Genomic DNA, 27,250 nt, shown 5'->3' with positions numbered 1-27,250 from the left:
GCATTTAGAAAGTGACCTTCTCGAGGGCAGGAGCCATGGTTGGGCCTAGCACAGCTAGGACGTCATAAGCATTTAAGTGCTTGTCGACTGATTTCGTAGGAAAGGAGATGATTCTGTTTCCCTGATTTCTTCGAATAAGTTCTTTGTAGAGCCTCGGGTCTACTATCCTAACCTACTGTTGCATTGGCTAGCTGAGTCCTCGGAAGGAAGTTGCCGGCTCAATTTCTTGGGGTAAGGCTGAAGAGCTGTACTTATAACTTTGTAGCTCACTAGCCCCCACTGGTGTGCTTCCATTTAGAGGTGTGCTCTACATTTCAGTCAGCTCTTAGCTGAGGCGTCACTCGGGTGGCATAGTATGTACAGTAATTATGTAAAACCCCCTACCCTCATCCGAGTTTACTCTCCTACAAATATTCAAAGCAATCTTGGGAGGAGTGAACTTAAAGGTAAGTAGGGAAGCGAATAAGCATTTGTATAACACCTATTGTATGCCAGGCACAGTGCTACTCTCTTTACATATTATCTCATTTGACACCAAAAACTATCCTGTGGGGTAACTCCTATTATTATCCCCATTTTTGCAATTGAGGAAAGGAGGACTAAGGTTAAGTTACTTTGCCCAGGGTCACAAAGCCTGTAAGTTACTGAGATCATATTTGAACTCATATCTTAGTGCTTCTAGGTCCAGCTCTTTCTCTTCTCCATCCTCGCTGTCACTAAGTAGTGAGTAACTCACAGTTTCTTGTACTTCAGGGTTTGAATGTCCTTTCTGTGTGAATCCTCAAGCATCTCCCCTTCAATATACCGTCTTTGCTAGACAAGTAGCTCCATTGAACTCCCAAAATCTGTACTTCTCTTCAACCCTAGATTTGCCAGGAAAGTTCCTTTCTGGAGTGTGGTACTGTGTTCCTCAGTGCTAGGTGCAGTGTCCAAAGCTGCCTTTCAAACAAGCCTTCTAACAAAGCAGTTGGATTAAACAAATCTTTATTAAATATCTACCACAATGGAAGCATTTTTTCTAGGTACTGCGGGGACTAAGATTAAAAAAATGAAACTGCCGTGCCCTCAGGGAGCTTAAGTGGGGAGATGGATGATAAGAGTTACATAGAAAATGAATATAATTTGAAGAGAGACATAGTACTACAAGACTGCTAGGTGGTGAAGTGTATAGAATGCTGGTCCTAGAATCAGGAAGATTCCTCTTCCTGAGTTGAAATCTGGCCTCATGCACTTACTAGCTGTGTGCCCTCCTCAAGTCACTTAACCCTATTTGCCTCCTTCCCTCATCAGTAAAATTGGAAACACTCCAGTATCTTTGCCAAGAAAAATCTCAAATGGGGTCACAAAGAGTTGGACTCAACTGAACAACAATAAATGGTACTATCGATTATGGGGAATCAGGAAAAGCTTCCAGTAGGAGGTAGCGCCGACCTTAACCTTGAAAGTAGCTAGGGATGAAAGGATAATTGTCTAGGCCTGGGAGAAAGCCACAGAGGAAGTCTAGTGTGGGTGGAACGTAGACAGGCACAGTCCAATAATAGGAGTCAAGGTTGAAAAGGTAGGTGTGAGTCAGATTGTGAAAGGCTCTGAATACTAGCTTTAGGAGTTGATATTTTATCCTAGACTCAGTAGCCACTGAAGCTTTTTGAGAACAGGAATGGAATGGAGATGGTCTGATCTGTGTTTTAGGAATAGCATTTGACAGCTCTGTGTGTGAAGAATTGGAAAGACCTGGATAGAGGCAGGGAGGCCTGTGGGAAAGGCTATTGGCAATAGTCTAAATTTGAAGTAAAGAGGACCTGACCTTGGAGAGTGGCTGAAGGAATAAGTGGAGAAAAGGGGGAAAAGGGGCAAATTTGTGGAGGTTGAATCGGTCAAGTGTATATATCATGGATCCCTGTGCCCAGACCTGGGAATAGAAGTAGGATGAATGAAACAAGCCCCACTGGAGAGGAGTGTACCTTCCAATGGGGAAGAAAAGAACGCATTTAAATAGTTAAGTACTAGGTAGTTTGAGAAGTAGAGTATTAGCAGCTGAGGTAATGAGGAAGGGTGAATGTGAATGGAATGTGAACTGCTTCTTGAAGGAAGACATTCCTTGAGGCAAAGGGGAGTACATTCCAAGCCTGTAGGACAGACTCTTAGTGGAAAGGTACAGAAATTGGCCTTCTCCGGCAGACCAGTTGGGCTGGATTTAAGATGAGTGATGGAGGTGGAGGAATGTACAGTGTGTCTGGAATGATGGGTTACGTCCAAGGCTGTGAAAGGCTACAGAGTTTATATTTAAATGAGTGAGATTTGACTGGGTACTTAGTTGGCATCTCTAGCTGGAGGTCCCTTGTTGAGTCGGATCGGACACTTTGTGACCCCATTTGAGTTTTTCTTGGCAGAGATGCTGGAGTGGTTTGCAGTTTCCTTCTCCAGCTCATTTACAGATGAGGAACTGAGGCAAACAGGGTTACGTGACTTGCCCAGGATCACACAGCTAGTAAATGTCTGGGGCTGGTTTAGAACTCAGGTCTTCCTGACTCCAGGCCTGGCAATCTCTCCACTGTGCCACCTAGTCGACCCGTCAGCATCCTAAAAACAGCCTGTCCAAAAGAAAATTTGTTATACCTCCTCCAGATCCCACCCCTCCTCAAACTTTTTTATTTTTGTAAGGCCACTACTGTCCTATCATCCTATAGTCTTTCCTCTCTACCTCATATCCTGTCAGTTGCCAGCTTTTGCTGATCCAAATATAAATTCTGTCCAGCAGCATGAGGAGGCACAGAGTAATTCAGGTTTGGAATTTGACATCAGAGCAGAGGATTCCAGGGCACAGTATAATAGCTAACATTTACATAGGCCTTTAAGGTTTGCAAAGCATTTTATCTATATTTTCTCATTTGATCTTTACAACCCTGTGAAGTAGACATAAGTTTTGCCCTCATTTTTCTTATGAGAAAACCTTGGATCAGAGAGGTTAAGTGACAAGTCCAGGATCACACAGTAAAGTGTCTGAGGCAGAATTTAAACTCAGTTTATCCTGACTTCAAATCCATCTTCATCCATTACACTTACCTACCTAAATTAGTGTGTAGTGGAACTGGTTACCTAGAGCATCAGGTCTGTGAGGGATAAAATGATGGCAGAGCAGGAGTAATACACCAGGACAACAAAAAAATGGAGGTTATGGTGAAGGCAAAGAATTGGTTTAGAAGTGTTCAGAGTTCAGGACCATGAAGGTCACAGAGTTATGGATGATTATGGAATCTAAGGCATGACCATCCCCTGTCCTTAGCCAGTAAAGTGAGGCTTTAGTTCTTAGAAATTAAAGGGGCTGTGGAGCTGGGAGGCCAGGGTGTGTCCTAGAAGAGGCCATTGACATGTATAATGAAATTTCTGAGTGAGAGAACAGGCATTGGAATGGAGAGGAAGGTGGAGCCTGTATTGAACTCCTTCAGGACGTGAGGAGCCTGAGCTGGAGACCTGCAGATCACTGCCTGGAGGTCTGAGTAGGGCCACGAGTGAATGAACCACAAAGGAGAAGAGATTGCTGCAGCCAGGTGGCCCTGCGTTTCAGGGGTGTTGAGGAGGTGCACACACGGTGCTAGAAGCTGTGGCCAGAGAACCTTCATTTGTCATCAGCATCTGGTTTGCTTCTCTTATGGTTCAGTTCTCAGCGAAGCTGATGGTCTTCAGAATGAACTGTTTAACCAGTTCCCAGCTTGCTTTGGACTTGTGTTCCAAAAGTTCATTTGTAAATCTGTTGTTTGGGCCTTGTCTCTAGTGAAGGTTAACAAAAAGGTAAACTGAAGTGTGCTTCTCTAAGCAAGATATCATTTTATTAACAGAGGCCTGATCCCTGCCAATGAAGGGCCAGTGACCTCCTCAGTTTCCAACCAGAGACCCTGAACAAAAGGAGCGCTCTTTTGTAGGTTTTGGGGGACACAGAACAAAGAACAGAATGGGGAAGGTGACCTCGTGGTGTTGGAGGCAACTTGATTGGTTATGGAATCGAGGGGTGAGAAACAATATGATTGGTTGGAAATTGGGAATGGGGGCTGGCAACAATCCCCCTCCTGTCCTGTGAGTAAGAAGTGTTTGTTGTTTGAGTCCACCTGAAAGATAGCTTGGTGTGGTGTAAAGATATTAGGCCTCACTCTTTATGGCCAGCCTCCTTCTCCCAGGGTTAGTAGAATTCCTTGAGACAAGAATTAAACTGTGACTAGCAAGAGAACTGGATTTTGAAACTTAACCCATTATAGGCCAGCTGAATTCTGAACTAAGTGACGAGATAGAGAACAATGACTTAAGCAGTTACAGGACAAAATCTATTAATTGTAAATAGGATCAATAAGAAAATGATACAGGATCAATTTTAATCTTCTCAGACTCAGAATATGTTTTCCTTTAGATGCAGTATTAGCAATGATGGTTAGGTTCCCACAAAAGTCCATTCAACACATAAAATCAGAGCTGAATTTTGAGCAGTGCACAGTAGGGAAGGGCATTGAAGTTGATTATGTATGTCTGGAGGATGTTTCAGCTGAAGGTCCGCCATGGGGCAAGAAAGATAGGCCTTCTTGCACCTGGCCCTACAAGGGTCCTACACATTCTCTAGGACAGTAGCTCTCAAACATTTGGGCTTAGGATCCCTTTACACTTAAGAATTATTGAGGATCCCAAAGAACTTTGGTTTATATTGACTATATCAATCAATATGTATATATTAGAAATTAAGGCTTTTTTAAAAAGTTAATTCATTTTAAAATAATGATAAACCCATTACATATTAACATAAATAACATTGTTTTTTGAAAAATAATTCACATTTTCCAAAACAAAAAAGTACGAATAGTGTTACCATTTCTACATTTTTGCAAATCTCTGTAATGTCTGGCTTAATAGAAAACAGCTATATTTTCCTATCTGCTTCTGCATTCATTCTATTGCAATATATTGTTTTGGTTAAAGTGGATGAACAAATACAGTCTCACACAGCTAAGTAGTTGGTAAAGAGAGAAGTATTTTTATAATAGCCTTTTCAGATTACTGTGGATACTTTGATACTGCAACAAAAATTGATAAGTGATAATTTCTTAAAGTTTACTTGCAGTGTAGAATCTGAAGCCATATCGTCGGACTTTTAGCACTATGTTACATCAAACTCATTGGTCTGTCTTGCACTTTGAATGGATATTCTCCCCAAGTTTTGCAGATCTTCCAAATTTTTCACTATATATTTTTGAAAATCACATTTGTTAATATCACCACTGATTTCATTAGACAAGTCTTTAAGTGCTGGGAACCTGCCAAGCTCATGATGCCAAATTCTAATTTACTTGAAAGCTCACATTTTTTGTCATTGACAACAAATACTGTCAATTGTCTAACTTGAAGTAACAGGCTCATTTCATTCCTTTTTAAGAAAATGTCTTCTGAATACCCAAGTCCAAGTAACCATAGTTGTTAGTCTTTCAAGTAAAAATGGTGTTTCTTGAAAAAAGCAAGTAGTTCAGTTTTCATCTGGATCCCAGAAGCACTTTTCCAGGAGATCCCTTTTCTACTGAGTAGGTAGCAGAAGTTCTCCAGATATCTTTCCACATCGTCGCATAAAACCTCAAAAAGATGTGTGCTCATGAGTCAAGATTTTATAAAATAATCATTGTTATTGCTTAGTCAAGGATATTCTTAAATGAAAGGGGCATTTTATTTAGAATTCAGTGATGACTAGAACAGGTTGGCACTGCTGCCTCAGTGCCTTCTAAGGTGCCAGCAGTTTCACCCACCATCAGTGCACACGTCAGCACGTTGTTGTTCCAGGATAAACCATGAGGTTCAAAAAAGTTATTCAGCCCATCAGGTATTTCAATAACACTTGTGTTTGTAGCCAAGCATTTCCACAATTTCTCTTAGAAAATGTCCCCTTGCTTGTCAAGTGGTGGGGATGCAGAAAGTGAGAGTCCTTGCTCTTGAGGGGTTTACAATCTATTCATCTGTTGAAGTATGTGTATATGGAAAAGGCATATGCAAAATTTTTACAAGAGTCAATTTGTATAAGAGAGCAGAGCTCTCTCTGTGTAAGGGACACCGAGAAAGGCTTTGTAGGGGGTACTTAAGTTGAGCCTTGAAGGAAGCTAGCAATAGGAAGCAAAGGTGCAGAATCAACCTGCAAGAGTTGGTAAGCATTTATTAAGCTCTTCCAATATGCCAGGCACTGTGCTGGGTGCAAAAGACAGTCTCTGACCTCAGGGAGATTACTATCTAGGTGGCACAGTGGATGAAATCTGGGCCTAGAGTCAGGAAGATTTGTCTTCCTGAGTTCAGATCTGATCTCAGACACTTATTGGCTGTGTGACTCTGGACAAGTCACTTAACCCTGTTTGCCTTAGTTTTCTCATCGATCAAAAGAGCTGGAGAAGGAAATGGCAAACTACTCCAGTATCTTTGCCAAGAAAACCCCAAATGGGGTCATGGAGAGTCAGACATGACTGAAAATGACTGAACAACAAATTCACATGAAAGATCTAAGATGAATTGGTGCTGATACTGAATTAATGCAAATAGAATGTCAAGTATAGTCACATCTGTAGATGCATCCATTTTTAAGTCAAAAATACAATTCTGCAGACCCAGTCTTCATGTTTGCAGCTAAATCTTTAAAAATTCATAGGACAGGTAGTCTCTGGAAAACTCTGCTATACACTCATGAGAAAATAAGAATGAAAACAGCAACTAACATCTTAGTAATATTCCACATGGTTGTGACCTCTGATTCCTTGAAAAAGTCTTAAGAATCCCCAAGCGTTTACAGACCACATTTTGAGAACTGCTGCTCTATTTATAAAATATGTACATATATTGTTATGCTAATAACTTAAGTAAAAGTGGAAAAATTTAAAAGGGGAGATAAAAATAAAATAATATTTGATCCAAGAATCATTAGGGACTCCTGGAGTTTATTAAGTACAGGAGTAAAATGGTGAGGCCTGACTTTGGAAAATGGGTTAGAAAGGAGGTTGTTGTTTGCCTTTCGTTCTGGAATGGGACCATGACATCTAGGAGGTGGTGCCATGACTTGCTAGTGAATTGGATTTAAGTGAGGGAGGACTGTGCAGAGTCTCAGCCTCACTTTTTCCTCAGGAGCCATCAGGGTCCAGTGGCCAGATATAGATCAGTACAACTGGAGATGGCCCAGGATGCCGTGGGGGACCTTGGCCTTTTCAAGCTAAATCCTTTTTAACAGTTCTCAGTTTGATGGAGGAAAACTGATTGGGGCAGTATTTACTTTGTCAAAAAGAAAAAAAGATAGATCAATCGATCTGAGTTGGGGAAGACCCTCGGGGTTTCTGGGCAAAACAGAAATGTTTGCTATTTACATTCATTCTGAGCCAATCTGGGCCCAGACAATGACCTAGTAGGGCTTGGCCCGATTAGAAAGGCTAGTGAAGAAAGGAAGTCACTTCGGAAGGCCAATTTTGCTACAATTGAAAGGGTGTGGTGATTAGCTCCTCCACCTATTGAGTTGTTAGCTGCCTGATTAGAGATTGAGGAGATAGAAATGACAAGATTTGGCAAGTGATTGGATTTGTGGGGTGAAGAAGATAAAGGGTGATACCAGATTTCCAAATCTGGATTGCTGAAGTGATAATGGTTTTGGACAGTACTGGGCAAGTTTGGAAGAGATGTGGATTTGGGGGAAAGATAAGGTCATCTGAGGTTCAGATCCCGTCTCATCTATCCCTGCTTATGCTGTTCCACCCATTCTGTCTCTCCCAAAATGAAAAGAAAGAAAGTGGGGGTTCTTCCTCACTCGTCAGTACCCCGGCAGAGAGCTCACTGTAAGTGGGATGTCAGGGGATGGTTATGTTGGCTGGAGGACTTCCCAATGGTACCTGGGTATGTGAGCATAGTAGTTAGGGTATGACTGTCTAGAGTAGCCAACATAGATTCAGAAGGAGGGAGGGCAAAGGAAGGGTTTTGGGAGCTTTCACTATGGGTGGAATGGAATGGGAGCATATGGGTGATTAAGGATGGGTGTGGTCATGTTGGAAACCAGTGCCCATGATTGCCTATCTTGGGAAAGGTGGGATGCAAACCATCTACCCACTCTCTTATTGATTCCTCACACAACCTTTAGAATAGGTTGGGGTAGTGATACCTACTTTGGAGACCACTGCCACTGGATGTAAATAGATTATAAGAAAATTGGGGCCAGGGGACAATTTAAGTTTTCCCTACTTGTAAGTAATAGGTTCTATCCTGGTGTGACTGACTTTCACATGCCAGTTGATTTATCGAAGGGAATATTGAACTGACTGAGCTGGAGGACCCATGGCGCCATGGAACAGTGGTACTCTTGTTATTGCTGAGGGGAGCCTTCTATTAGCATTGATACTGGAAGCCGTAAACCCTCACCCTTTCCCTCCTACTTGGGATGGGACTCCCCTAGGAGCAGGAAGCAGAGGTAGGTGTGGGGGGCTGCACCTGTGGCTCTCAGGGTGGTGGGGCGCTACACAGAGCTCTACTATGATTTTTTTTTCCGTTTTGACATCCCCCACAGTGGGAATGAAATCACTAGTACATCTGCTTGACCTGAGTCCGGTCAGCAGGCCAGCTTCTCCTTTCCCTGCATTTGTATCATGATATTATGCCTCAGGCTAGAGTTCATGAATCTATACATTGGATCCCTGCAGCTTTCTCCTTCTCTAAGCTCCTTTCTCTGTCTTCATGATGAGGTCTAGAGGTTAGGGGTCCTGGAATCATAAAATCATGACACGCAGGTCCTGCTCAAAAGAATTCGACCCAAGCCTTCTTTCAGCCAAAAACAAGGTTTATTGAAGATTTGCCATATTAGCTAGACTCTTAAGGCATCTGAGCATCTATGGGCTGTTGGCTCCATTGTGAAAATCTGTGCAGTGGCTAGTTTCTAAGAATCAGAGCATCTTAATAGAGACAAGATGGACCTTATATACAAAAAGACTGTGAAGGCTTCTAGGAGTGGCCAAGTAGTTTGGGGTGACGGGAGGAAGGGTCTAAGGAGATGTGGATGGGAGTGGCCAGTAAGCTGGGGTGAACAGAACTCCTGGGACCTGGACAATGGAGCCCAGCTAGGATTAAGTGTGGGAAATGGCCAGGAGCCATAGGGAGGTAAAACAATGGAGGGGAGATTGGGTGTAGCCACAAGGAAAGGCCAGTTGATGGATTATAGCCTCAGGCGAACGCCAGAGATTTGGCCACATGGGAAAGTCCAGGGTTTTTTCCTTTCTGGGGCCCAGATCCCAACCCCATCATTCAGTCTCTATTTTTCTTGCTCCTTCCCTGCTGCTAACAAACATGCTCATTTCTTCTCCATCCTTAAAAACCATTCACCTTACACATAGCCAAACTCTTTAAAAAAAGAAAAACTACCAATACTCCTTGTGTCTACTTTCTTTACTCCTGTTCACTTCTCACCGCCTTGATTCTGACATCCATTTTCATCTCTTGCTAAGTCTGACAACCTTTTCTTAAGTCTTCATCCTTCCCGACCTCTGCAGCTTTTGAGACTGTTGCCAACCCTCTCTTGAATCCTATCTCTGGTGTGTTTCTCCTCCTTGTTTGACTGCTACTTCTCATCCTTTGTTGGATCATCATCTATGCTCTGTGCTCTAAGCAGCCCTCCTCGAGGCTCTATCCTGGGTCTTCACATGACTCTACAGGTGATTCCGATCTATGTATCCAGACCTAGCCTTTCTCCTGAGCTCCAACCAGTTCTCTATTGTATATCTCTAACCAGATGTCCATTAAGCATCTCAAACTCAACATGTCCAAAACAAAACTCATGATCTTCTCTCCTAAACTACCCTTGTTCCAAACTTTTACATTTCTCACCACTCTTCCAGTCATTCAGATTCACAACCGAAGGCTCATTCCAGACTTCCCTTTCCCTCACTGTCACCAATTGGTTATTTGATATTATTTCCGTGATATTTCTTAGAAAACATCCCCTTAAGTTTTATTTTTGTGTAAGTTTTATAATGTATGTGATAGTACAGTAGTACATTACATAATTTATAAAATAAAAACACTTGACACTTACTAGCTGTGTGACCCTGGGCAAGTCACTTAAGCCCAATTGCCCCCCAAAAAAAGTAGGCTCCCAGTTGGTCTCACCCCAATCCATCCTCCACCCAGATGTCAAAAGAATTTTCCTAAACTGTAAGAATGACCATGTCACTCCCCTACTTAGTAAATTCCCATGTCTCCCTATTGTATCTTTAGAATAAAGTAAGTTGATGTTGCTTTGGTGGGGTGTGTTGTTTGTTTTGTTTGTTTGGGGTTTTTTGGTTTTGTTTTTTTATCATTTAAAGCCCTTCACAACCAAGTCCCATTCTACTTTCCTAGACTTACTACATATCATTCACCTTCACAGAAAGTATGGTCAAACCACATTGACCTTTTTATGGTTCCTCATAGCACTCCCATCTCCCTGTCTTTATGCTGGCTGCTCCCCATGCCTGGAATGCTCTCCCTCCTGCCTTGACTGCTGACCTCCCTGGTGTCCTTTAAGTCCCAAATAAAATCCTGTCTTCCACAGGAAACCTTCCCTAGTCCTTCTTAATTCTAGGGCCTTCTCTCTCAATTATTTCCTTAATTATTATCCCATCTTATTTATACACATTTGTTTGTCTCCCCCATTGTAATAAGGAGATTGTAATCTCCTTCAGGACAGAGACTTGTCTTTTGCTTCTTTTTGTGTCCCCAGCATTTACACATAGTATCAGCTTAATAAATACTTACTGACTGTACATTTGCTTCTTAGAATTGCATGTTTCCTTCAGGGCTCAACTCAAGGATCCCCCCTCCCTCTACTTGAAGCCTTCCCTGGATGCCCTTACGGAGAGTTCTCCCTTAAAACAAATTCACTGTTGTATATGCTGTTTAGATATGCACACCCTTTGGTAGATTATGGCATGTTAGCCCCTCAAAAGCAAGGACTCTTACTTCTGAATCCCTTTTACCTGATGAGTGCTTTAAGCAATAAATGTTTATTGCTTTAGATCTTTCTTCTGCCCAAGGACTTTCAGTGGCCTTCTATTGCCTTTTAAAGTCCTTCCGAATCTGCCTTCAACCTGCATTTCCTACTTTTATTTCACATTATTACCTTCATGTACTCTGTGTTCTAACTAAACTTACCATCTTGGTTACTCCATAGACCACATAACCATTTTCGGCCTGCCTGTCTTTGCACAGGCTGTCCCCTATGCCTGGAATGGTACTCCTGCCACCCCTCTACCTCTTTGGCCATGGCCTACAAGAAACCTTTTCTGATTCTTCTTAATTGGTAATGCTTTCTTCAGATTAGGGTGTATATTCTTTTCTGTGTGTATCTTATAGTTCCCCCTTTCCTCCCAATAGAATGTCCTTCAAGGGTGGAAACTCTTCTTAATTTTGTATTTATAGTTATGCCCAGAGCCTAGTTCAGAATTTTGTAGGCACTTGAGAAATACTTGTTGAATTGGATTAGAAGCTATTGAGTGAACTAGTACTAATACAAAAAAAAAAATCATCTTCTGAAATCTTTAGGGATTTCATCATTCTGGGTAGCCAGATTTTCTAGATTGTTTAACCATTTTAGATGGAAATCTTTTGAAAATGTAGGGTTTTTTTAACTCCATGATGTCTAAGGTCCTTTTTTTTTTCAGCTTTAAAATGATATCATATATGTAATGATATAATTTAGTTTTGATGATTCTTCCTCAGTGAAATTTTTCTTCACAGAATAAGGAATATGGCCAGCAAAATAATGAAAGAAAAATCCTTGAAAATAAATTAATATGTAGAAATATTTAAAGGAGTTATGTCTCTAAATTTATGTATTTAGATGGTAGGAGCTTTATTCTTCTGTATATTTGACATGTTTAGAACAAATTAATTTTCAGTGGTTCTCAAAATAACATCTAAAGTAGAATTGTTATTGATAACTTTTAAAAATATTCTTTTTGTATAAAATTATACGTAAGATAGCCATTGAGCTTCAATGGAAATACAATTTCTGTTTCTCTGTTAGCTAGTTTAATGTGATTTGGAGGTGTATAGTATAGCCCCAAAGGAAATTTAACAGCCATCTCTTCTGAGTGACATACACTAAGGACCATAACAGATGTGACATACTAAGTTATTACCTCAGTTCTTCCTCCATGTGGGGTTAGAGAAGTGACAACTTTGTTGATAAGCTTATCAGTGAAGGTCCATTTGAGAATGCTCTCCAGAACCCTGCGTAATAATTCAGCCACCTGGAGTCTCCAAAGGGAGAGTAGTTACTGGGAAGAAAGGGGGTGGTAGGACACACCTGCCCTTTGAATAAACCCCTACTTATCTTCAAAAGCTTACCATGCAATTTGATTAAAAAAAATTTTTTTTTATGCCATGTGTTATCTTCTAGATTAGCCATTTACTTCTCTGAAGGTAAGAGGTTGAAGCAGAGCTCTCCTCTAATTTTGTTAAAACTCAAAATAATTATGTAAAAATTGACCTTTCTATAAAACATTATCTAATTATAAAACTTTTTTTGTAGCAGGTGGTATCCAAATAAAAAATGAGAAAAATAGACCATCTTTGAAAACTGTGAAAAATGATAACAAATCAGAAAATAAATATAAGCCACTCTGGGGAAAAGTCTTTTATCTTGATTTACCATCTGTTGTGATCTCTGAAAGACTGGAAAAGGACCTCAAGGAACTAGGAGGGGTAAGTTAAAATGTTGTATTTTAACAAAAAAATTTCCCACATTTATGTTATATTCCCAAATTTATGTTATATGATTTTAACTTGGGCCCTCACTGCAGCAGGGTAATTTGTCTTCATGTCTCTAATGGATTCACTTTTCCACTCATTTCAATGACTATTCCAAACTTTTTTATCCTTCCTCAAGTCTCTCTGCACCCTCTCAACTGAGGACCTCTCCTTATACTCCCTCCCAAATGAGGCCATTCGATAAGCACGGCCTTTTCTCCCATCATCATTCCATTTCATGCAGACGTCCTCTCTTACTCTGTCTTCCTTCTGTCCCTGATGAAGAGGTGTCTCCCTTCTGCACGCACCCCTGATTTTCAATCTCACCTATACCCTGGCTCCTTCCTACCATCTACTCCTTGTCTGATATCTCTTCTACACTTCTTGGCTAAACCCCTTGAGGAAGTACTACACTAGAAGCTGCCACATCTTCTCCCACTTGCTTCTGAATCCATCTATAATCTCACTTCATACGGTTGATCTACCATCTCCAGAATGATCGTTGGTTTCTTCATTGCCAAATGTAATGACCTGTTCTCAGTCCTCATGCTTCTTAGACTCTCTGTAACCTCTTACGCTGTTGAACCTTCACCTCTTTTAGGCATCTCAAATGCCACATTTCCAAAACAGAAGTCATTCTCTTTCCCCTACAATCCTCTTCCCTTCCTAGCTTTCCAGTTACTTTCAAGGGCCCTAGGCCCATGGTCTCTGTGACCCCTCAGTTCTTTATGCGCATCCACCACACAGCCAGTCTGTTGTGAAATTTTGTCGTTTCAACCTTTCTTTCTCTTATATAGGTGCTTTCACTGAGCTATGCCATCCCACAGGCCCTCAGTGCCTTCCCCTGCCTCAGGTTTCTCCCCACGCCATACCATTCTCCATTCAGCTGCCAGAGTGGTTTTCCTAAAGCACAGTTCCTGACAGTGTCACCCCCAGGCCCCAGTGAAGTCCACTGGCTCCCTGTTACTTCCAGGATCAAATATAAAATCCTCTGGCATTTAAAGCTCTTCCCACCTTTCCTTTCTTCTTACACTTTCTTCCCCCCCGTGCTCTGATGATCCTGCTGCACTGGCCTTCTTGCTGTTCTTCACGTGGCTTCTTTTCCTGTCTCTGAATTTGTACTGGCTGTCCCCCTCATGCCTGGAATGGCCTCCCTCCTCACCTTGGGCTCCTGGCTTCTGCAGCTTCCCTTAGTCTCAGCTCAGATACCGCCTTCTGTACCTTCTGAAGAGGCCTTTCTTGGTCCCCCACCCCATAGTGCCTCTCCTCTGTTAGTGGCTTGTATGTACCTAGCTATTATACTCATCTCTCATGTTAGAGTGGAAGCTACCTGAGGGTAGGGTTAGCGTTTTTACTTTTCTGTGTATCTATCCCTAACTCTTAGCACAGTGCTTGGCATGTTGGAAGTGCACACTAAATGTATTCTTATTGACTGACTGGCTGGCTGGCTGGCTTTGTCAAAATAGAACTTGGACTTCTCTTCAGAAATAGAGCAGGGTAGTTTGAAATAAAGTTTTCATTTTGAAAAAAATATTCCCTTGAAGAGACAGCATGCCTTAGTAAATAGAGAGGAAGCTCTGGGTCAGGAAGACTTGGGTTGAAGTCTTGCCTCAGTGTGACCACATCAGCACCACAGAGGGTTTGTTAAGCCGGTAGCTATAGGTGAGTTGTATGTTCAGCTGTGGAGGTAATTTCCACTTTGGGAATTCCCTAGACTTGTGAAATCAATTTTTGGGGAGGGAGGGGAAGAGGGAATAAATAGTGTCAAGCTTAAATTTGATGGTAACTTTTTAACATGAAGACAAGATGATTATTTAAAGTTGATTGTGAGATTGAGGAGCAAGTTGAGTGGAGGTATATAGTGTGTTCTCACAAGTTGAAAGTCACTATTCTAGGGCAGGTAATGTGGTGTAATGGAAAGAGCTCCAAAGTTAGAATCAGTAGTTCGGTTCAAATCTCACCACTGACAAGAATTTCGTGACCATGGTCAAGTCTCTCTGAGCCTCAGTTTCCTCAGCTGTAAAATAGCTATAATAATACACACACTACCTAACTCATAGCATTGTAGGGATAAAAAAAACCCTTGGGAAATAATTAATTTGTGCCAGGCTCATGCTTAGATTCTTGGCTTGGGCAGGAGCTCTTTAGTTTATTATTCACTGGTGCTGTACATCAGGAATCTGGGAGAAAAAGCATTAATAGTCAAAAGTGGACCAAAAAAAAGAATGTGGTTTTGTGTGAAATGCTAAAATTCTCCTTGTTATTAATTTATATATGTGTGTGGAAATGCCTGTCATATATTGGCTTTTATGTATGTGCTTAAAATTATAATCCCTGTAAGAATATTTTTTTTAAATATAAAATTTCCTGCTTTTTCACTGCTTATGTTGTTTTTGACACAGTTGGGAAGGTTAACTAATATCTAGAATGACAGAATTAAGATCCAAAAAACCATTCCATAGGCAGAATAATATGCTAAATCTAGTAAGATGAAATTTTATAGGATAAATGTTTTATCCTACATGTGGAGTAAAAATTCTTCTAGTCTTATATGGGAAATAAAAAGCTGCATGAAAACCGGATAGACTGCCTCTCTGTGGACTGCTTAGACAACAAGGTTAAATGAAAGGGACGTGGAAGGTGAATGGATGACCAGCCCAGTGTGAGTCAGCATTGGGAGGCAGTAGCCAGATAGGCCACAGTGACGTTCCTCTGCTTGTGCTTCAGAAATTAGACTCTCCTACCAAGTCTTTTACTCTACCTAGTTTGTGTCTTTCCTGAACTAGTAGCTAAGAAAGATTGAGGAACTCTTTTATAACATATCTGTGTGAGATAGTAATGATAAAAGATGTCTCTCCGGGGTTACATTATGAAGAACAGCTGGGGAGACAGCAAATAAACTGAAGCCAAAAAGAAAGGAAAATGAAGGAATGAGAAGTAAAAGTTGATCTGCCTAATGTCAGTACATAAGCAAAGTATTGTGGACAATGTGGTTTGACTCAGTTGAATTCTGCCCTGGTCATACCGTATGCTGGGTGTCCTCTGTTCCCCACTGGCTACTTCAGCTGGGAAATACATTGACGTGCTGGAATGCATGTAGAGAAAGGCATTTGGGATGGTGAGGGGACTAGAAGCCTTACCATGGAAGGACTAGTTGAAGGAACTGGAGGTGACTTAAGTGGATATATGATTACTTTCTTTAAAATTTTGATGGCATGTTAAATGGAAGAAAAATTAGATTTATTCTACTTGATCCTAGAAGACAGAAGTAAAACTAATTCACAGAGAGACAAATTTTGGCTCAAAATAATGAAAAACTTTGTACAAATTAGAAGTGTCCAAAATTGGATTTGGGTTCCTTTGGGGGACGGAAATTCCCATTCTCTCCAGAGTCTTAAGAGAATCCTTAGTGACACACCCTTCCTTGCCCCTCCCTCCTTGCCATGATGTTGTAATGCCTGCTTCAGCCTAGTTTAGACTTAAATGATGAACCTTGAGGTCCCTTCCAGGTATGAGATTTGCATTATTGAATTAGGTTCTCTTAATTGTTGCTAAGCACTTTACCTATAATCTTTACTCTGTATGTTTATATGTAATTATAAGCTTGCTATATGGTTTTGCAGAGTTTGGTCTCTAGGGCCAGCCAATGGATGGAATAGGCTAAGTGGGCTAGTTTGCCCACACTCAGTCACTATTGAACTGAGATTAAATAGCATGGTTAGCTCCGGGGTTGTTCCCAGGCACCTCATTTGACTGAAACCTAAAAAAGGGTAACAGTACAGTTACTTCAGCATCAATGCTTATGTGGATCATTGATCTCTGTCAGTTTGGCAGTTCCGTCCAGCGATGCTGACCACAGAGTTCCATGTTTGCTATTTGCCCCAGGGGGCCCACCCAGAGTTCTCAAGGCTCTCACTTTCTCTTGCCACCTGAACGGTACCAGGAGAAGAGTAATCTGGCTGTCTACCTGTCATCCCTCTCCCTCCCAACTTCTCTTCTGGTCATATAATTCCTTGATGGTGCCTTCTTCCTATTTGACTCTAGTTATATGTTGTAGCCTACTCACACCTGCTATACATCTTAGTGCCATTATAGCAATACCAGTGAAAGTGTTGACATTAACAACTAGGGATATAGATTCAGGAAAACTGGCATGTCCATAGGGATAGTTGGTCGACAAGTTCATATCCCAACCAGCCATCCACCCAGTCCACCCTACTGCCTGCTTGCTGTGGAGCAAGTATCACCTTCCTTTATACCTTCCTAGGACAAAACTCTCTTCCCTAGACACCTCTCTCCATGTGTGCTGTTATTCTGTCCTATTCCATATCAGAATGGAAGGCCCGGAAGGATAGTGACTACTTCCATCTCAACATTGATTCGGCAGTGACTATACTGTGGTGTGTGTGTGTGGTATGTATTTATTGAAGTTAAATGAGGTGACTCAATTTGTCCAAAAAAACCATTCACCACAGTTTTTGGTTTTGTTTGTTTGTTTGTTTGTTTGTTTTTGCTTTTTTGGTGAGGCAGTTGGGATTAAGTGACTTGCCCAGGGTCACACAGCTAGTAAGTGTCAAGGGTCTGAGGCTGGATTTGAACTCAGTTCCTCCTGACTCTAAGGCTGAAGCTCTATCCACCGTACCACCTAGCTGCCCCTCACCACAGTTGTAATTGGGGGAGGGGGGAATTTCATGGAGAGAATGGCATGCTTTTTTTTTTTTTTTTTTTTTTTTTGGAAGGAGAAAGAGTCTGAGCAGTAACTAGAGCAGTGTCTCTTTCAATGTCTGATCAGTTTGAGGAGTTCAGAATGCTTTTCAAGTGTAGCAAAGCCTGTTCCCCAGTGTCTTATGCTGCCATTCCTATACTCACCTTTCCTGCCAATCAGCAAGCACTTTGAGCTGCTTTACCACAAGGTATTTTTGAACCATCTGCACTCTCTCCTGGGCCCATCTTGAGGGATGGTGAGCAGAGGAACTTAAAAGTAATTTCTCAGTTTGTCACTTGTCATCCTCCACTTCAGTGACATAATAGGCAATTCTTGGGGGTTCCTGTGACTGAAAAATTTAACACCCAACCTAATGGTAAGCTTCTCTTAATTTAGCTAAGATGTTCTTCAGAAGGCAGACATCATCAAGGTTTACATAGTCCTTTCCATAAAGCGTTTCCTTCATTTTATTCCCACAACAACTGTGAGAGCTCAGTAAGTGTTATTATCTACATTTTAGAGATGAGGAAACTGAAGCAGACAGTGATTTGTGTCTGAGGTAGGATTTGAACTCGGGTCTTCCAGATTTCAAGTCCTGTGTTCTATCCACCAAGCCATCTAGCCTTCTTGTTTGGGCCATCACTAGCCCCTGCTTCCATCATTCTAACAATGAAAAAATTTAAACTGTTGGAGAAGGGAGCCTAGGATTATACAAGTTGGTGTTCTGTAAGGCAGTATTACCTAGTGCAGAGTGCTAGACTTGGTCAGCTAATTCCTGAGTATACACCTCTCAGCACCAGCTCTGTGGTCAGGGACAAGTTACTTGTCCTTTTATTCCTAAAAAAAGAGCTAGAAATACCCAGGAGACCTGTTTCTTGGGGCTATTGTGAGGCTCTTGTTGGAGAATGTGTGTAAAGCACTAGACATACCTCAAAGCATTAGATAAATATTAGTGGTGACTGTGGTTATTCCAGTACAGCTGCTGTTGTTGTATTTGTCCCTTGTTCCCGAAGAGGACCATGACATCAGGGAGATGATGACATGACTTGCAATTGACTTTGATTTGAGTGAGGGAGGGCTGTGCAAGGTCACCAGGCTCACTTTCTCCTCCAGAGCCATCTGAGTCCAGTGGTCAGGTGTTCATCAGGATGACTAGAGATGGCCCACGATGTAATGGGAGACCCTGGTCCTTTTAAGCTAAGGTCTTTTCAGGTTATCACTTTGAGTGAAGTAATGCCCATTCAGTTCATAGGCCTCTTTCAGAAGTGAGTCAAAGGAAGGCCTCTTTAATAAAGATTTTAAAAAAAATCAAACTGATAGGGGGAAGACCCTCAGGGTTGCTGGCCAAAAGAGAAACAGTTACTATTGACATTCACTCTGAACTTGGAGGGCCTGAAAAATAGCCATTAAGTGGTGCTTGGGCAGGGACCTATTGTCCAATCTATGAGCTCCAGAGTGAATTGGGTTTAAGGCTTGATCTTTGAGAGAGAAATCTAGGCAGTAAACCCTAGAGAGAGAAGGGAGATCGGTTGAGAAAAAGAAAGGAGATGAGGCAAGCTGAGTTACTCAACTGGAACTGGCCAACTGGTTCCCTATTCAGGCAGCTCAGACTGCTCACATGTTGTGTTATTTGTCCTTCATTCTCAAAGAGGACCATGACATCACAATTGACTTTGATTTGAAGGAGGGAGGGCTGTGCAAAGTCACCAGTCTCACTTCTGAGCCGTCTGGGTTCAGTGGCCAGATCATCAGGACGACTGGGATGGCTCAGCCCAATACAGCTAGCTTCCCATATTAGGAAGAGCCAATAGGGTTTCCAGTGACAGTCAACATTCCATCTCAGCATCTTGAGTTATCTTGTCCAGCCTCCTCATTGTACAAATGGCATAAATGAGAAAACCAAGAGGAGATTATGCGATCAGAAAAGCTACTGAGTATTAACTTGCAGACTCTGTGTATGCAGGGAGTTTTCAGTCAGGTAGAAGTCTCTTGACTCCTGGCCTGAGCAAAAACCCCTTGAGGACCAACCAGCTTTAAAAACTGTAGAATCAGAAGAGACCCAGGGCCAAGTTACACCTCTAATACCTAATTGCTTTGTTACTTTGGGCCAGCCTTTTTAGTTTTCAACATTCACTTTCATAAGATTTTAAGTTTTAAATTTTCTCTCCCTCTCTCTCCTCCCCCTTCCCCAAGGCAGCATGCAATCTGATATAGGCTGTACTTACACATTCATATTAAACATATGGCCCAGCCTTTTAACCAACCTCCAGAGGTTCAGTTTCCTTCTCTATAAAAGGACAGTAGCAAACACCTAATAGTGTTGTTGTGAAGATTGAATCACTTAAAGTGAGTCGTGGCAAATCTTATAATGCTAGGGAAATGTCCGTTATTATTATGTCTTGTTTAAAAACAGGGGGCTTTAATGCTTCCATCACATTTTTCAAACAGAAAAAGATTTCCTCCTAATCTGGAAGGTTGGGAATAACCTATTTCATCTAACCTAAATCTTCTTTCATGTAGTAACATCCCCATCTGCTGGAACTTTGAAATATTGCTACAAAGTGTTTTGGGGTGGTTTTTTTTTGTTTTGTTTTTTTGATTGGTGTTGTGTTTTTGTATCAGCATTACTAAACAGGCTTCATAAGTTAGCTTTTACTTGGTTGCAGTGTGTCTTATGACCCATCTTGAAATGTGATGGTGAGCAGTTATTTCTAAGGTGGTATCATTTTGAGTCCAGTATGCCGCCAGACTCTTAAGGCATTGATTAATCTCCGAATCATGCAACCTTATTTTAATTTTTCCTGCTTACATTGTAAAGCCCTGGAGGGGTTCATGTGATTTATCATTTTTCTTCAGTTTCATGTTATAGCTGTTTAAATTCCTTTTTAGAAGCCTTTATATTTCTTCAGAGAGCTGAACAGTTAATGGCACTTTTTTTCATATTTTCTTTGTGCTCCTTTTTGATGGTTATGTTAATGATGATATAAGAAGGCAGGGACTTTTTTGTTTGTTTTCTGGCAGCACCTAGTTCACTGACTGGCAGGCACATAGGAGGCACTTAATAATTGCTTCTTGATTTATTGATTGATAGATTGGTGCTTGTGTAGAATCAGTATTAGCATTGATGTTGATTCCATAAACCACACATCTCATTACTATAATTATGCCTTTATAGTAAAAATGTATCTTTCATAAAGTTTGGATGAGTTTATCATTTATTAAGCTAGAGGGCACTAAACTGAATTTGTTTGACTTATTTTGAGTAACACAAGCATATAATATTCTTGGTGTTTTATTTTTACCTTTTTTGAAAATACTGATTTTTTTTTTAGAGAGTTGAAGAATTTCTCAGCAAAGATATAAGTTACCTCATTTCAAATAAAAAGGAAGCAAAATACGCTCAGACATTGGGGTGTATTTCTCCTGTCCCAAGTCCAGAATCAACATATACAGGAGGAAATACTTCACCACATCCTAGCTGTGATGGAAGTTCATTCAAGACTCCAGATCCAGTAAGTTTCTTCCACATATTAACTAATTAATAAGGTTTATAACTTGAAAACCTTGTGACATATATTAATTAGCTTTGTTGCTTCTTTTAATAATGTGTGTGAATCCTCTTTGCTTTTCCCATTACTTTCAAGGACAAGGCCATTTCATAGTGTCTCAACTTAGATGCTTATGCAATCCTTACAATATAAATAAACAACAAATAAATGTGTGAATATATGTTGTTTATGCCTTTCGTATTTACAGAATATTGTCCAAGCTTTCCAGATGCATTTCATTTTTCAAATGACAGCAAAAAGGGATAAGACTAGGGAATTGCCCTGTTAACCTCATTAGTATAAGGTGCTTCCAGTGAGGAATGGCCTCTCCCAGGGCAGCTTGGCCCTCTCCTCTGCAACTGCCCTGGGCCCTTTGAGTTCAGTGACTTAAGGAACAGAATTGACCGGCTCTGTCTACATCATATTTCGTACTGCTTTTGACAACTTGGAAGAAAGTGGTAACCTGTTCTGGGTGGGGCTTTTTTGTTTTTACTAGAATGCCAGAGAGACAGCTGGATCCAAATCACCTGTAGCACAAAGGGGTTTTTCAATGGGAGAAATCTAAGACCCAACTAGCCTGATTTTAAAATTAAGAGGAGGAAACACAGACTCTATTCAATAAATACAACAAACGTGTTTTAAATGTGCTTCAGTTACATTTTATGGCTAGTTTAAGTACCTGGGAAAGGTGAGGAAATGCATGGAAGGATGGGAAGGTGGGAGAGGGGAGAGGGAGGAGAATGAGACCAGACTGCTCCCTCTTTCCTAGAGGAAGGAAGGAAACTCACACGCACACGCACATGCACATGCACATGCATGCACACAGAAGTAAAATAATGGTGATAGATAGCACTTTAAGGTTGGCATAGCATCTTACATATATTCTCTCATTTGCTCCTTCCAACAGCCATGTAAGGAAAGTGCTATTATTATCCTCATTTTACTGATGAGGAAATGAAGCAGAAAGGGGCTAAACAGCTTTCCTAAAGTCATTCAGCTAGTAAACGTCTGAGGCAATATTTGAACTTATCTTTTTCTGGCACCAAGTCCAATGCTCTATCTGCTGTAGCCCCTAGCTACTCAAACAAACAAGGGGGGTGACTTTACTAAGTGATTCCAGAATCACCTTTAAAGAATTGACATACCTTTGCTATCCATATGGGCTGTTGTTGGAAAAGCCATTGGACTTTTTGTATTAGGAACTAGAACTATGCGATAAATTCACTTTTGTTTTCAAATATTATTTCAGTGGGACAAAGCAAAGGTAGGAAAGTACTCAGAGAAACATTTTCAGTGCTACTTAACTGAGAGGTGTACTGAAGAGAGCAGAACAACACAAGTTCAAGTCTAGTTCTGCTGATTAGCCCTCTGATCTTGCCTGCTGTGAATTTAATTTTCTTCATCTCTAAAATAAGGAAAATAAATCTGCTCTGCCTGTTTATCATACGTAGTCATTGTAAAGATTGAGTGAGAACTTAAGTGAAATGCTTTGGAAAAAAACTTATCAGCAAAACCTGGAAAAGAGAAGACTTAGAAGAAATATAATCTTCAAATCTTTGAAGGACTGTCATGTAGAAGAGGAGCTAGACCTCCTCCACTTGATCTGAGAGTGCAGAACTGGGACAATTAGAGCAAGCTAGAACCAGAATGGGCTACTTGGGAGGTCACAAGCCCCCAGGAGTGGAGGCGTATAGCAAGGGCTTTACGACGGCTGTCGGAGTATTGTAGAAAAGATCCATGCTTCATAGAGGCGTTGGTCTAGGGGATTTCTGAGGACCCCTCCAAGTCTGAGATTCTGTGATACATCATCAAGTGCTGCATAAATCTGTTACTAAGCATTTTATTTAATCCTTGGAAAGGTGGGGCCACCTTTGTATTATTCATTATGTCCACTTATTGTCCAATAAGTACCAATGGGATACATCTGTTCTTATTACAATGGTAGTCATTTTAGAAGTGTTCTTTCTGATCTATGTCTGTGCTTCATAGAAGCGTATGTTCCTTTAAAATGATTAGGTTTTATTTTTCTTTGGTTTACAAATAACCAATTTTTTTTCCCCATAGGTATGTATGAGCAGAGGCAAATTATTAGTTGAAAAAGCTATCAAGGAACATGTAAGTTGGCAAATTTTTAACAATAATCAAATGAAAATTTCACTGGACAATTATGCATAGTGTTTTAATTACCTCTTAAAGTTTGGAATGCTAGCTACTCATGGCACCCTTCATTTTAAAATTTTTAGTGTAGACATTCCCTAACTTTCTAGTTTCTAGATGTTCAAAGTGAGTGTCACGTTTCTCCTTTTTTAGAGCACAGCATCTACTTTAAGATGCAAATTTTGTGATCTTTTTAAAGATTTGACACCTCATTGTATTTTTGCAACTACAAACAGTCGGATTTTTGGTAAAGATTCCATCTATGGTTTTACCCATTCTTTTGCTGTCTTCCCTTTGAGGTATTTTGAAAATCTAAAACCCTGATTATCCTATTAATGTTATCTGTGGTCTGGATTTATTCTGTTTGTAGTTTTATTGGCTTCAATTTCCCTTCCAGATTTCTTCTTGAGCACCATTTCCCTTTTTTCATGCGGCACATTGGAAGCCGAAGCGATGGCATCCAAATGCATTATTTGAGCAGCATGATAAAGGGCATTGGCTCTGGAGTCAGAGAACCCAGATTCAAATTCTCTCTCTTAGCATGATCCCCAGGTGTCCTTGTGGGAATCACTAAAGCACTCTGGGCCCTAGTTTTCCCACCTGTAAAATGGGGAGATTGGACCTGGTCTTTGAAATCTTTTCCTATTCTTGAGCTCCAGTTTCCATCACCAATAGTCATAAAAAGAGATTACTCTAGAAACAGCTGCAAATCTCTTATCCCGTTTTGCATCTCTATCTCAGACTCCTGGCTCCTCTTGCCCTTAGCCTTGTGATCCAAGGTCAGCATTGGCTAAGGTGAATATCCTTTTCTCTTGCTGCTGTCACCCGACTGAAGTTCCTCTCCTCCTTCAGGAGAAAGATTAGGTCCAGAGACCGGGAATCAGTAGAAGAGGAGTGTGGCGAGCTGGCTGCAGAGAGGCCCCGCTCTGGCACACTGACTGGGGACCCTGGGCGAGTCGGGGTGCTGTAACTGCAGACAGAGGACTGAGCTGTGGTGGAGAGGAATTTCTTCACAGGGGGCCCTACCCAGGTGACACCATAGGTTTGATTTTAGAGAAAAAGATGGTAGCAAGTAGAGATTGCCCTGTATCTTAGTCTTCCTAAATAAATCCCTCTTTTTTCCTCATTATGATCTCAGCCGTATCCACCTCTCCCTGTTCTATCCGTTTATCAGCTCTGCTCTCACCTCATTTTCTTCCTTCACTCTCTTAACCCTATGCTGCTCTTTCCTTCTGTGTTCCTTGGCACCTTGTCCTCCAACTAGTCAGGCCTTTTCAAACTCCAGCCCTCAGTTGACCTCGCTATCCTCCTCTACCTGTAGCCACTTAGAACCTAGCATAGTGGCTGCCTAGAAACCTAGTAGGGCACAATAAATGCTTATTGATTGACCGATGAGTTGATTGAAGAGTGTTGAGGTCAATCAACTGTACTGCTTCCACTTCATTTTAATGATGTTATCTAATTAGAACTGGGCTCTCACTACAAGTGCAATCCTTTTATTCTTTCCCAAATGACTAATCAGACGTCCTCTCCACAGTGCCCTTATCCCAACCCTCTCCCATCAGCCTCAGCAGAGGAGCTCACCACCTATTTCACAGAGAAAACAGACTGTCCATAATCGCCAAAACTCCCCACCCCTTATAACATCTCTCCTTTCTTGTTCCAGTCTCTGAGCAAGAGGTGGCCTTTCTCCCGGCTGTGTCAACCTTTCTAATCTTTTCTAATCTGATCTTTCAGAGTTGATCCAATCTCTACCCCATTTCTTGGAGATTGAACTCATGATCATTTCCTAGCCCTTATGTTCTTTACTTTGTCTCCTGACTCCATGACACCTCTGTGCATACTGGGCTCTCTCCCGTCCTTAAAGTCTTCTCTAGCTTGTTCCATCCTCTTGAGCTACTATCTTATAGTGAATAAGCTATATTTATACCAAAGGAATCAAAACCTTGTGAGCAACCTAAATATGGTAAACCTCTCAGTACTAAACCTGTCTTCAGACAATAGACATTCTGCTACTGATGCTGTACTTGAAGCCTTTACAGGTTATTAGACCTTCATTTCACTTACATAACAATCAGGTAACTGTAACGCTTAGTAGGACTTTCTTTAGTGGCCATCTGCTTCTTAGAATTTTTAACTGGGTTTCTCATAGGTGTCTCAAACTTGAAATGTTCCAAAGAGATCTAATTTCTTTCCCCACTCCCTCATCCAGAGTTCTAACCTATTTGTGTTGAATGCATCACCGTCTTTCCAGGCATCTTTCTGTGGACCTACAGATTCAGTTTCATCCTTGATTCTCTCTTCCTCACCTCCCCCCATCCAGTCAGTTGTCAGCCCACACCATATTTTGCATCTGCTCCCTTCTCACTACTCCTGTAGCCAACACCCTACTATCGATCTTCAGGAGCTCTTATGCCAGCTTCCTCATAGTACTGCTGGCTTCCATCCTCCCCTCTCTCAAATCCATCCTTTACATTGCTGCCAAAAATAATCTTTCTAAGGTAAGTCTGACCACACCACTCCCCTGTTCAGAAATTACTTGCTTCCTGTTACCTACCTCTAAGATAAAATGAACTCAACTTGGCACAGTAAGGCCCTTCACAGTCTGGTTCCAGCCTACCTTTCCAGGTTGATTTCATATTCTACTTCATGCATTTTTTGTTCCAGTCAAATTGACCTAGTTGCTATTGCCTACACTTGGCATCCCAAGCTGTTCACCAAGCCTGAAAGGCAATCCTTGTTCACCTGAGCTTCCTTCATGTCTATCTTCCTATTGATAGCCTTTCTTAAACCCCTCCACCCCCCAAAATGGTTAGTGCTCCTTCCCTCATGTAATTACACATATGCTTATATTTGTACGTGGCATTTCCTATTGTAAAATATAAGCTCCTTGAGATGGGATTGTTTTTTCATTTTGTCCATGTATCTCCAATATTAGCACAATACTTTCATGTAGTAAATTTTTGCTACATGTCTGGTGCACTGGATTGGATTTAGATGACCAGCCAAAAACTCGTTTTGACCAAAGCCATGGATTTAGTGACCTTGCAAAGACATGAACTATAGGAGAGTACTAACTTTTTAACAGGATTGTAGTATCAATAACTTTGGCTGTCTCTTTATCAAAGACTTTTTTAAAGGAGAGAATACAAATAGATTCAAAATTGATGCTCTGATAGTAAAAAAAAAAGCAAATATCTTATTTCTTCTGCCTTACTCAGTTGCAGTAGTATGTAGCACTTTAAATAAACTTTTCTAAAAAGTATTAATTGTCTTTATTTTTTATAGGAATTCATCCCTTCAAATAGTATCCTGTCAAATGCTTTATCCTGGGGAGTGAAAATTCTTCATATTGATGGTAATTTTTTTTTTCTTTGGTTGTCACAATTTACCTATGAAAATCTTAGAACCAATTATAGAAAAAACTGCAGTATTTACGTTGCATGGAATCTTTCTGTTTGTAGCTTGTTTGCATCCAATTTCCTTTTTGTATTTTATCTTACTAAGTGTCATTTCTACTTTATTTTTTTCAACTCTGAATAGAAATAACCTTAAACCTTTTTTTTCTTTTAATAAAGATATTAAATACTATATTGAACAAAAGAAAAAAGAATTGTATCTGATCAAGAAATCAAGCACATCACTTAGAGAGGTGGTGAGTATTTTTCTAAATATTTGAAATCATTAAAGAAGGAAAATGTCTTAGCAGAATCATGTTTTTGCCATCCTGCTTTTAGTTCCTTCTCCTGGATCTTTCCAGTGCAAACCAATAAATGTGAGGGAGAATGTTCCTTTTTTTTAAATCAGTCTACTATTTATTTTTAGCATCCTTTTTAAATTTTGAGCTTCAAATTGTCTCCATCCCTCCCACCCACTGAGAAGGCAAGCAATATATCAATTACATGTGTGAAATCATGTGAAATATTTCCGTATTAGCCAAACCTCCCAAAAAAAGCCAGAAAAAATTTTTAAAGTGAGAAATTATACTTCAATTTGCACTCAAGAGTTCATCAGTTCTCTCTCTGGAGGTAGATGGCATTTTTTTTATCATGAGTTGTTTTGGCACTGTCTTGGATCG

The 27,250-nt window shown here is 40.8% G+C and overlaps 1 protein-coding gene across 3 annotated transcripts in view; it reads left to right on the top strand.

The window, feature by feature from the left end:
• Window positions 1-27,250, top strand: part of DBF4 (DBF4 zinc finger) — a 42,387-nt gene that overhangs the window by 610 nt on the left and 14,527 nt on the right. For 2 of the 3 annotated variants that reach the window (XM_027847925.1, XM_027847923.1), the window contains exons 2-6: window positions 12,545-12,717; window positions 20,800-20,979; window positions 23,080-23,130; window positions 26,461-26,530; window positions 26,751-26,827. In XM_027847925.1, coding sequence (XP_027703726.1) covers window positions 12,545-12,717; window positions 20,800-20,979; window positions 23,080-23,130; window positions 26,461-26,530; window positions 26,751-26,827 — 551 coding nt within the window. The remainder of the gene's footprint in view (window positions 1-12,544; window positions 12,718-20,799; window positions 20,980-23,079; window positions 23,131-26,460; window positions 26,531-26,750; window positions 26,828-27,250) is intronic. The other variant, XM_027847924.1, reaches the window with a different exon arrangement.

Source organism: Vombatus ursinus, unplaced genomic scaffold (assembly GCF_900497805.2).
Source record: "Vombatus ursinus unplaced genomic scaffold, bare-nosed wombat genome assembly UNPS02005459.1, whole genome shotgun sequence".
Taxonomy (NCBI): Eukaryota; Metazoa; Chordata; class Mammalia; order Diprotodontia; family Vombatidae; genus Vombatus; species Vombatus ursinus.
The sequence above is the reverse complement of the archived record's forward strand: the minus strand, read 5'-3'. Positions and strand labels throughout refer to the sequence as shown.